Source organism: Helicoverpa zea, chromosome 15 (genome assembly GCF_022581195.2).
Source record: "Helicoverpa zea isolate HzStark_Cry1AcR chromosome 15, ilHelZeax1.1, whole genome shotgun sequence".
Lineage (NCBI taxonomy): Eukaryota > Metazoa > Arthropoda > Insecta > Lepidoptera > Noctuidae > Helicoverpa > Helicoverpa zea.
The window spans coordinates 9,567,313-9,580,089 of NC_061466.1; the positions used below are offsets into that span (position 1 = coordinate 9,567,313).

The 12,777-nt window shown below is 35.7% G+C and overlaps 1 protein-coding gene across 1 annotated transcript in view; it reads left to right on the forward strand.

Annotated features, from left to right (window-relative positions):
* Window positions 1-2,274: 2,274 nt before the first annotated feature.
* Window positions 2,275-12,777, forward strand: part of LOC124637159 (limbic system-associated membrane protein-like) — a 51,544-nt gene continuing 41,041 nt past the window's right edge. The window contains exons 1-2 of the mRNA XM_047173512.1: window positions 2,275-2,572; window positions 10,834-10,961. Of these exons, the coding sequence (XP_047029468.1) occupies window positions 2,500-2,572; window positions 10,834-10,961 (201 nt within the window). The 5' untranslated portion in view covers window positions 2,275-2,499. The remainder of the gene's footprint in view (window positions 2,573-10,833; window positions 10,962-12,777) is intronic.

Sequence of the window (12,777 nt, forward strand, 5' to 3'; positions counted from 1 at the left end):
AAATAACATTATTTGACTCCATTTGTTCGATTTTGACCAATTTTACAAGTCAAGCAATTTTAGCAGGTTTTGCTAACATCCAAATTTATTTGTTTACACGGTCCACAGTAACGCTTAGAATATGAAATCAGTAACAAAAGTTTCAGGTATATGCTTCAACTGTTTTTGAACTTTGGATCTTTCGTTCAAAACCTTTGACCCTTACAAAATATAGGGTATGTTTAAGTTCTTATCAAAGATTCATAGCAATACGCACAACAAGTACTTTTATAGGCGATAAAATATGGGTACTTACTGAACTAATCGACTTATGTGACAAGCAATTTTCAACCTTAATACCTGAGGCTTAAAGTTCAATTTTACCTTTTTGTGAAATTTTAAGACCGACTTCAATGTACTGAAATATTTGTCGCTGTATTATCAAAATGTCAGGATAGCATACATTCTGTTCATGTTTGACTTTGTTGATTATTCTAAATATCAAGTTGTAATGTTTCTAAGAAATGTCTTGTGTCGTTTTAATTGGGGTGTAGGTAGGTTATATTTGTGTTATTCTTCAATGGGAAAATGAAACCTAATGATTTTTTTTATTTTTCGTGTACTTTATTGAATATGTCAAAATTTTAAATATTTATAACATTACCATATCTGTAGTGATAGCATTTTATAAACATATTAGTTGCGACTAATCATATCTATATTAATAATAACTGCCTCGTTGGTCTAGCTGTCGCAAGTGCGGCTGCTGAGCACGAGGTCTGAGTCGGGCCGAAATCGCTTTGTGGGTTTTAGAAGACTTTCACAAAGCAGCCCGGAGCCTGGAAGTTGGTGATTGATACACCCGTGCATCGGAGAGCACGTAAATGTCGGTCCTGCGCCTGATCTCTCTCCGGTCGTGTCGGATTACCGTCCCATCGGGCTATGAGAGTTAAGGAATAGTGAGTGCACCTGTGTCTGCGCAAATGCTCGTGCACAATATGTCCTGCGTAGTTGGCTAATCTCCTTACGTGAGAACAGCCGTCGTAGCCGATAATCGGCTAGGAGGACATCATCATCATCATTAATAATTAAAAATGTATTCAAAAATTTTAAATATGATCTACTGCATATTCTTTCCTCAAATTAGTCCTATAACAATTTATCACCTCGATTAACGTTAACAACTTCCAGTTACCACAACCTACTAATATTCCCCACCTACTGATTACAACCTTACAAAAATAAGTCTTTTAAACTTCAACGACAGCCATAAAACAACAAAATTGCAGAACCTTATTCGTCATTCCTTTGTACATAGACACTTTTACTGCAACCCATTCAAATCCACGCAAGAAATCTAAACATACTTTGAGTGAAACGAAACAGACATGACACATTCCCATTCCTATTGAGGCAAAAGGCGCAATGTATAAGGGCTTGAACGATAACCTTTTCATGACGTAGACTACGCCGTAGCTGTGTGCTACGCGCTACGCTCCAGTTTGCTACGAGATCCGGAGCGGGTCGGTCGCGTTTGGGTTCGTTTTCGTAGCTCGATCCGAAGTCCGTGGGAATAAGTTGTGCCGGATTTTTTGATCGAATATTTTTGTTTGTTGCAACTGTTTTGTTTTTTGAGTGTCAAGTGAACAGTGGATTTTTTATTTTTATTTGTAACGTTAGTGTGAGTAATAGTTAAAAATTAACGTGTTTTTTTTTTATTTTCATGAAAATCCTGTGTGATTTTCTCGCTAACAAAGATGTAAAGTTCATTGCTTTAGTGGAACATCTGCTACATCTACAGTCGGGGACCGGTCCTATTTTCAGATTAAGTTACTTGTGGGTTCAAACGCAATCTAACTTTTTGGGGTACTGGGGGATTCATTGTTAGTAGTTCTGACTTAGTCTAGAGTTTGTCTTTAAACTCGATAAGGGTTGAACAATATTGTTAAATAAATATTTGAATAGTTTTCCTGGTAATATATTCGAAGGTTTTCTGAGAAATGCCCTAAATTATGATACAAAAGATTTATTGTTCTAAGCCTACTAATTGAGGAAAACTCGTATCCTCTGGGTAAACAACCTTCGTTCTAGAAATGGATTATTATATTGTCTAAATACAAGTCCTTTGTTTTATTCATCAATTGAAATATTCCTACATTGTTACTAGTACTTGTAAAACAATGAAAAAATTATAAAAATAATGGTTTTTTTCTGTCATATAACATTTTTTCTGTAATGTAATAAAACTTAACTAAAATAAAACAGTTTTGATTTATTATACCCATAAAAGTTAATAAACTCACAATACCGAAATAAAAGCATCAGATTCTAAAGCAAATAAAAAAAAGTCAAGAACATCACACATGTCCACATATTCTCAAAAATTAAATGAACAACGACCAGAATTAAATGAACCGTGACGCGAATTAAATGAACATTTAAATGAAGAACAAACAAGTGACTGCTAGTGTAAAATGTACTGTTTTGGATGATATTTCGTGAAGATTTTGTGAAAACGGAATGAAGAACGAAAAGACGTATTTCTGGTCGATGCTGCACGCACTGGCGCTTTTACCGACTATGGCTTTAAAAGGTAAGGGTTTGAATTAATTATTTCTTTATGAGGAATACGGCCTCTCCAAGTGCACGCCACTGAGATCGATTTTCGGCTGCTATAGGAGACACTTGGAGAGGCCTATGTCCAGCAGTGGACTGCTATAGGCTGATGATGATGATGATGAGGAATACGGAAATTAAAATTCATTACCGAAGTACGAACAGTTATTAATAAAAGTAATTTTGAGCAGATGATGTAAAATATTATCAATACTAATATTTTTAAACATTTGTTATATTCCCTTGCATGTAACCTAATATTATTAAGTTCAATTTGCATATTTGTTAATTACTGGCTTAACGTCACGTCTTAGTCACTAAGTTATACATATCACACACTATTTTCTTGTAACAAGATCATTGTCCAGATGAATTTCGTAATATACGATTTTTTTTTGTGAAACTACCAAATAAATAAACTAATAAACTCACGTACATAATATTATATACACGATACATAGATATGAATCCAAATAATATATCGCACACTATCTCAAAAATAGTTAAATACCTATTTTCATTACACAATACGTGTTAAAGTAAAGCAAGACGTTAGTTCCGTATATTTTAACTAAGAAATAACATTTCCTCTTACCTAAATAGTAACATACTCCCAGCCAAGTAATACAGCCGGCACGAGCAAAACCGCGGCTTAAAGCCGGCTTTTCACTATAGGATATAATATAATATATCCAGAGATAATAATATAATATTTTATCGTTCGACATTCATTTAACAATATGCAAAACTTTATGTTACATCCCAAACTATAAATATTTTTTCAAAATGTATGATGAGCGATAAAATATTACGTCTCAGGATGTGATATATATTATAATATATATATCCCATAGTGAAAACCGCGGCTTAAAGCAATGTAACGTAAACTAAACTTATTCATTACCGCCAAGCTTTTGGGCAGGCAGTTAAAATTCATATCTTATTAACTTAGCTAAGCACCACTTACCAACCTACTTATAACTTAGTGAATCTTAATTAGTAGATAAACCGCAAGCGTTATAAGTACCGTATAAATTCCTTGATTTTATGAAAATGGTTATGATTATTGGAGCAACGGATAGTCATTTAATATTAGTAAAGTGTTCTATAAAAATTCATTCTTATAGCGTACTTTTATTTGAGTACTGAATGAAGTCCTCGTAAAGTATCTAAACGTTTTTAAGAGCAAAATTCTTTCTTAAATGACAATCGTTTGAATGTTGGTTCGATTTTAGATTAAGTTAAGAGTACGTTACGTTTAATGCATACCCAGTACCTACCATCTCTAGTACCTTTTTCCAACTACATACGTTGGGGTCCACTTCCAGTCTAACCGGATGCAACTGAGTACCACAGCCTATCTGACCTCCTGAACCCAGTTACCTGGGCAACCCAAATACCCCTTGGTAAGTCTGGTCTGGTTGTCAGACTAACTATCTTCTGACTACCCGTAACGACTACCAAAGATATTCAATGACAGCCGGGACCTACAGTTTGATATGCCCTTCGAAACGTAGTAATGCATACTGAATGAACTATGAAGTGGTCAACTAGGGGGTACCAACATTTACCACGAAAATTTCAAAACGCAAAACGCACACCACAAAACAAGAAAAAGCATAAACAAAACGGACACCAAGATTTTCAAATATTTACCCATTTACGGGGGAGCGTACAAAAAAATATTATTCCACTTCAGCCAGTGTTTACCCAATAAATGTAAGCGTGGGTACCTATCAACAGTGCACGCTGGTTCGCAGTTAGGCGGTAAAACGCCTGACGGAATCGAACTAGCAAATAGTACGCCGGAATAAATCGCGCTAACCATTGCGAAATGTAACTGTAGTTGGTGAACGTTTAGATTGACCGAGCTTTTGAATTTGTTGTTAATTTTAGGAAAACAACTGGGAAGTTAGTTTTGTATTAAATTTTCGACTAATGTAAGTAACTATCTATATCTTATGGCGTATAGACAGGCTCTCATTCGTTCAATGTGAGCTATTATATGTAGGTACCCATTACCCGCGTGTTGTTACAGGTGTAGGTACCTGTGATGTTATAAATCAACTATATGCTTTCCATGGATTTACTTATATCTTTATATATATCGAACTTGTTCTACAGCGGAAAAAGGTTCAGAATCTACAAACCAAATGCTATCTAAATAGGTGATGCCCCTTTTGCAAAGAATGTACTAAATATTTTTACCCCATATTAATAAACGAGGAGTAGGTCAAGGTATTCCAAGTTTAAAAACTATAACAATGTATAGTTATTCTTTTGTTTTTCCTGGTGTTTAATCCGTATTTATTAATAAGGCCCTACAAGTATTTCCTTTCGTCAGTCATTTGTTTGTACTCAAAAGAACAAACAACATTACAAAATTGCTTTAACCGAACAGCAAAGCAATACTTTAAGGCACGCATCGACTGCCACACAAAAGCTGCAGCGTTTAGCATTGCTTAAACACAATTACTGGTTCCGCAGGAATTTGTTCAAAGCACACCGAAATCTGTTGTTTACCGTACCAGTGGATGCGCACCTTTTACTGCAGATGTAAAGATCAATGAACGTTAACTAACGTAGTTAACTTTACTGAAAACGTACTATGCTAATATGTATGTTGTGATAGCAATTTAAGTGATAGAAATTCACTCAAATGCTGGTAGGATTCACACAAACAAAAAAGTGTGTATATTCTGACCTTCAGTGATTTCAATGTATCTTCATAGTCATATCTAAAACTGTCCATTCCTTTTACATAATATGAAAAGTTATAACCTTATCAGGATTATAACTACTATTATACCATATTATATTATTTTAAGGTCGGTCACCATACCGAGAGTTCTATGTTTATTGGAGTCATTTCAATCCCACTTATATCTTTCTAATATTAAAAAATCTTAAGTTTCTATGTACGGATAGATGTTTGTATGGACGTATGTTTCTCTTTCACGCAAAAACTACTGGATGGATGTTGATAAAACTTGGTAGTAATATAGCTTAAATATTAAATTAACTATAATACAGGCTACTTTTTATCTCTGTGCGCGATGCAATTCTCTTGAGACGCGGGTGAAATCGCAGGTAGAAGCTAGAACCGAAGCTAGTAATACTGCAAGTGACAAGCAATGATACTTATTGCTTTATCAGAACGTGAAAGCCTTATAAATATGTGCTTTTACGTGTTTTCCTTAATCGCTTTATTGTTTTAGCTACCTTTGTTAACATGTGTGCAGGTCCTTAGAAATTAATGCTGGCGGTTTGGGTGAAATGTGTGTGGTTTTCGGGTTCTATAGGTATAAACATGTTATGTAAATATTTGGATGCTGGAAGGCCTTAAAATTATGCTTAATATTGTCAAAGAGTTGACTTGTTCTCCTCGTCTATTTAAGTAGCAGATGTGAATAAGTTCTACTTAAGAAAAATGTAGTAATGCAATCTTAGGATACCTTTATGTGCACATACCTACCATCATAGCTTTTGGTACTACATATTAAAGTTTTATGAGATTGAGACTAGAACTAATTAAGCTTCTCTTAGTGATGGGTAACCTTTGATTTTGTCCTGTTTTTTTTTAATATAATATAGGCATTCTAGCCTCAAAAAGAAGATGAAGATGATGATAATGAAAATAGCGTTAACAATGTACAAACAACCTTAGTCGCCATAGCACCCAACCAAAAAAAAAAAAATCACCTATTTTCCAACCTACAATCTCCCTAAAAAGAAGCATGGCGTTTTTGTGTGAAACCCCATGCATTAGCATTTGGTGACAGGTGCGAACTGCCTCGAAGCCGTCACAACGGCCTTGCCCGTTTTACGTACTTTTATATACGGCGTTTTATTGTTCTTTTTAGAGCTTTTTTCTATATCGGTCACATTTATAAACGCCTATGTTCGAGTATCGTAAATTGTTCTATCATTTGGTTATGTGTGTCAACTACATTTGGTTGAGAAAAGTTTTTTTTTGTTTGTTGTTTGTGTTTTTTGGTAGTAAAAAGTTTTGTGATAAAATAGTGATTTATTGTAATAACGTGAGTGTGAGGGTGTTTGGTTTAAAACTGATAATAATTGACAAGTAATTTGTCATTAAGACTGTGGTAGAAAAGTCAGAATTGCCTAAGGTAACTGTTTAAAGCTAAGTAGTCCTACAGTTAATAAGTTTACTAGAAAAAATCTGAATTATTTGAAGGAATGGTTTGAATTTACCTGGAAGACCTTATTAAATGGTAATGTGGTATCTCATAACAAGGTTGTAATAAAATAGTCAATAACCCTATGTAAACATTATTTTATACCATACGTATCTACCTTTGTTGTGCCAAATAAAACCGACAACCTATCATAAACCTCCATGTCACCATAAACTCCTAACCTTTTAACTGTAAACGTTTACCTGGGGCCCGATTCCCCTAATTTTACTTAAGCAACATACGATTCACGTTCGACTGCGATCCAATCCCGACTCGATTACGATTGAAACGTATGTGGCATTCCGCTATTTTTTCTTTGAAATAAACGTTTTTATCCTTTTCTGTCATTCAATAATGAATCATTTTGTCTGCAAATGATTATCTATTGCAATATGATTGTAGAACAAACTACCGTATAGACCAAAATCACCAAAATAGCAGACCAATCGAATGTCGTTGGAATACGATTGGTCTTATATTAGTAGCAGAATGCCTGATATGGTTAAAACTGCTTTGCGATCATATTGCGATTCGATTTCTATTCGATTTTGACATTATTAACTTAGGAGAATCGGGCCCCTGTTTTTCCAGCAAAAATCGTCCATTATCACCGTTTTTAAAGTTAAGCCTCTAATCTGACTGTAAAGGGTTGACCAAGGGTCTATGTTAAACAAAATGGACGCGATACCCAAGAGAATAATAAACTAAGGGAAAGAACACCGTTATTATTTATTTAACTGAACACAATTGCGGAATGTTTTGTGCCTGAATTTTTTAATAGGTGAAAAAAAACGGGTGAAATATAAATGTATTTGGATGTCTGATTGTGGTAACATAATTCTCAAAGGGGACTGTTGTGTGATCTTTGTGGGTAAATAATTTTATGATTAGTATGGTTTTTAGAAAAAAATATGAAAATCCGTTTTAAATTGCCCGCACATTGCAAACTTTTTAGTCGGCCGACAAACGATCGGGCGCTTCATAAGTACAGGAGAAGAAGGACATATATAGGAGTGCGCACGTAATAGCGATCAGTTACCTAGCCTATATCAAACCAACTGTTTAGATTAGAATCAAGATATTTTTAAATAGAATACCTACCATCGGGCCAACTGTCAGCCGACTTTTATTTAATTAACAGTATGTTCTTACGTCTTTCTAAGTATATCTTAGACACTAATAACTGTGATTCGGATGGCACGTTAAACTGTAGGTCCCGGCTGTCATTGAACATCCTTGGCAGTCGCTACGGGTAGTCAGAAGCCAGTAAGTCTGACATCAGTCTAACCAAGGGGTATCGGGTTGCCCGGGTAACTGGGTTGAGGAGGTCAGATAGGCAGTCGCTTCTTGTAAAGCACTGGTACTCAGCTGAATCCGGTTAGACTGGAAGCCGACCCCAACATAGTTGGGAAAAAGGCTCGGAGGATGGAGGATGGATGGTTCTTACGTTCTAATGTTATGACTTGTTTATGATAACACACACCACATCTGCTACTAACATGTCCTAACACAGCTAGATGAACCGAACGACAACCGATGACTGTTTCATTAGAAATGTTCTAAATTCCATTCGATTTCCAATCATTGGATTACAAAAAAAAACCTACAAAAACAGACCGTTCATTTGCTAACTACCTGTGAATAATATCGAACTTTCAAAACTAGGTTAGCAATAACAAAGAGAGTTTTGGTACTAAGTCGCTTCATCAAAGATAGGTTATCGATAATCGAATTCCAACCCTATCTTTTAGTTAATAAGGTTGTATATTGATTGAAGGGTTTAAAGAGTTAATTATTGAATGTTTCGATGCTTCACAGGTTGACAATGATATTGACTGCGAAGAAACTTAAAAGTAAATGACGAAAGCTTTTAAGAAATTAATTTTTAAAGTTATTTTTGAGTGAAAACTTTGATTTGGTCTATTTTGAGAAACTTACACTATTGATTGAAAAGATGACCAGGCATTATTGTCATCCACTATTCGTGCAATAAAATGAAGCCTTGATATCACTTGTTTTATATAAAAAAATCTACCACATAAATTGCAAGTCATACCGAGTTCATTTCTTCAATAAATCGATAAATAAGCTTGACCAAGTAAGGTAACCTTCCACATTATCAATTTAATGTATCGCATAATAATTCAGGAATATAAATATGTATACATATTAAAAAAATGCTGGCCTTGTCAAACATAGCTTAACCTCACAGACTTATACCATCCACGTGCCTCTACTAAGTTCCAAGTACTCATAAGAACTAAACGGAACTCAGAAGGTACAGACTCAAACTTTACAGTGATCTATGTAAATGAGAGTACTCTGAGAGGCTGTCAAAATACTGAACTGTTAACCGGCTGTATTTGTGGAATTGTAATGAGGCTGGAAGTGGTAGAATTGTATACAGGATGATTCATTCATAACTGTAAGTTAGGGTTAGAATTTTGGGAATATATAGGTACTGCGTGCTGTGAATCCAGTTTGAGACAGTCAATTATCACCTCGTACTATTATTAAGGAACTTTGTCAGAAGCTAGTGAGATGCCAGAAAGTCTTAGGCTTAGTCTCTAGCCAGGCTTATAGGGCTATTGGGTTGCCCAGGTAGCTGGGTTGAGGAAGTCAGATAGGCAGTAGGTACTTCGGTAGGTATAGCTTATGTAAATCACTGGTACTTAGCTGCATGCGATTAGACGGGAAGCCGACCCCAACATAGCTGGGAAAAAGGCTAGACAGATAATGATCACTTGCATGTCATATTACCTAGAGCCCACGATGTGTACCAACACGAATAATTCCATTACGGAAAAACCAGATCACAGTGCAAGAAAAAGCCTTTCATGTGATTAATATACACACTATCAGCTGAATTCTGAAAAGTAATGAGTTTTTGTGATAAATTTTAAATTGGTCCTAAATAATTCCGTTATTCTATCTTCACTGTTGACTAAATTATCTTTGCACATTTTTTGCTATTCTGGCGGAACAACTCAAAAATCTCACGTTGCTAAAATAAAAACGTGTTGCAAACAGCCTTTGGTACAATTTACACCTTCTCGATCGAATGACGTCCGCTCTGTGTTGGAACTTTGAAAAAGAATAAAAAATTCACGTTGATTGGGTCTCGGAGACCTGATAGCGAGTTTTGAAGTGTTAACTAGTTTTTTTTTTTTTGTTGGCAACTTTATTAGTTCAGTGTTTAATGGCCTGTTGCTTCCGATGATAGGAAAAAGGAAAATAAGATTATGTGTTACGTGCTCTCGAAGTGGGAAGTGCAAAGTGGTCGTGTTTGAAAGAAACTCCAGAAAAAATGCTGATTTTGGAATGCCACTTTATCTTGTTTGCTATTTAAGATTCTATCTATTATCGTATGCGATAACAGGAACGATAACGGGCCAAAAACTTTGTGCAGGAAAAATTCTATAGAGTTTAGTAATGAAATAAGAGGCATAAGGAAACAAATAACTGAACCTCACATCATTAAAATTTTAAAGCAGAGTCTTAAACTCCTGGACAAAAATATCAACCTAATAATAATCTCCTAGTTTACACAATATAGGTATATCACATTAGATCAGTTAATTTATATGAATGGTATGGCATGAAACTAACGTGGATTGGAAACACCTGGTTGAACTAATTATGTTATAATCGTTTGCGTGAGACGAATGAATAAATCAATCGTTGCATTTTTCCCTTTATAATTACTGCTGGCTGATACGTACGTGCCTATTATATTAATGTAATACTTTTAAAGTAACTAAAGGTTTTTTATGTAGTTATTTTTAGTGCTAAATAATTGTAAAATTAATCAATTTTGTTACTGAAAACTTTGCACGAAGAAAATCAAAAGTTTTTCTGTTTGTTCTGTTTTTGTATGTTTTTTCTCACTGCATCTTTTTACATGAATTTAATGTAGTAAATAAAATAACAAATATCAAACATTTAAAAACTACATGAGGCTTGAAAAAATATCCTTCCCGCCCGACCTTTACGTACAGTACCTATGTTTTTTCTTATTGTCATTTATTATTTGTTTCAGATTCTCAAATGACGACAAAGAAGTTTTCAGAAGAGCCTGAGTTTGAGCGTCCTATCGGTAACCACACGTTCTTCTTGGGGAGAGAAGCAGTACTAGGATGTGCCGTCACAAACCTTGCCAAACACAAAGTAAGCTAATAACCAAACTACAGAACCGATGTACAAAAGAAACTGCAACTTTTCGAAAGCTATGCTATTACCGGATAAAATAAGCCATACTTTATAACAGGTACTTTAAAGTAATATGAGTGGTTTGTGGACACTTTTTTTTTTTTCCGACGTCAAAAATCATCAAATGACCCCTCCCGCTGTGGGTTAGCAGCGGTGAGGGAGTGTCAGACTCTTACTGACTAAAAACCGTCGTGTTCCGTCATAGGCCTTTTATGTACCAGGGCCGCGGTATCTCTTTCGAACAACCCGCAGCCCGGTTTGTGGACACTACAAATATATTACTGCGAATAAGGCACGTAATATTACCTAAAAGGGCATAATCTCACCAAGAATTCGAAACAGCTTTTCGCGACCGTACCTGCAATGAGAAAACAATAAATGATTTTCTAGAAATATGCGTAGGTATAACGAGCCAAAAAGTAAATACTCACAATTTGGGGTCAAGGATATAAATAGCTACTTACATTCTAAAAGCAACATAGTTTAACTTCATTTTCCATCAAGGCCACAAACTATAAATTAGCCACTTCAAACCAAACCCGTTACCGTTAACCCTAATATTGAAAACCGTAAGTTCTATAACCATACAGCTTAATGATTAAAGTTAGATGGTATTCTAAACACGTTAGGTTAACGCGGGCACATCACGATATACGCCATTAAGTTAACTGAAACTGTAATCTTTGTACTTAATGGATTTTAATTTTAAAATTATGGTTTGTATGTGCGTGAGGTATTATGACACGTGGATATCATATTCATATGTGCTAAGTGCTAATAAGGTATGATTCCGATCGACGCTGCACGCAGCAGTGTTGCCGCAGCTGTGTTGCCGCAGCAGTGCTGCGCAGCAGTGCTGCCTGTCGCGCTGATTCCGAGCCACGCGGCAGTGTCGCTCTGTTCGTGGTGATTCGTTGTTGTGTATTCGTTAGTTTACTTAGAGTTGACAAGATGTCGATTGATGACCAACTTTTATTTATACTGTTGCAAGAGGAAGAAGTCTGAGTCAGAGAAATTCATCCTTTTGTTGTCAATTTACGTGTCAACATTCAAGTAGGTACTCTTGCTGCGGCGGCAAACGCGTCACTACTGGTCTGTCGCGGCGGCAGGGCGACACTGACGCGCAGCAGTGCTGCCGCTACATTGCTGCCGCGACATTGCTGCCTAGCTCGGAATGTAATCTCATATAAGCCAATAGAAATTGTACGGGGACCAGTAGTGTCGCGGCAGCACTGCTGCGGCAACACTGCTGCTTGCTGCGTCGTTCGGAATCATGCCTTAACAAATAAGAAATATGTTGGTTGTCTGTACCCTGATGCCCCGAAACTACGGAACTGATTTGAAAAATTCTTTCACTGTTGAAAATTTACACTATTTCCGAGTAACGTGGTGGATATATTTTATTCAGGTACAGCAAGAAATTTCCCCGAGAAACGGGCGAAACCGCGGGAAAACCGTTGGTTATTGATAAAAGGTGATATATATGATCAATAATATAATGTCAAAGGGTATTGTACATTAAAAGGCTATGAAATCGATTCAATGTTACGAGTTCATGGTCATATTAGATAGAGGAATTTCAATCACTTTAATCACTATAGAATTTACAGTCTATACTGTACCATAAAATTGTACATTCTACAATTATTAGTCTATCTTTGGGTGCCTTAAGTACCCAATCTGGTTTTAATATCAATACAATAAGTGTTGACAACTGATTTCCTTAAAGAATCATGACAAATAAGGCATCAAAATATCGCTAATTTGTGTTGGT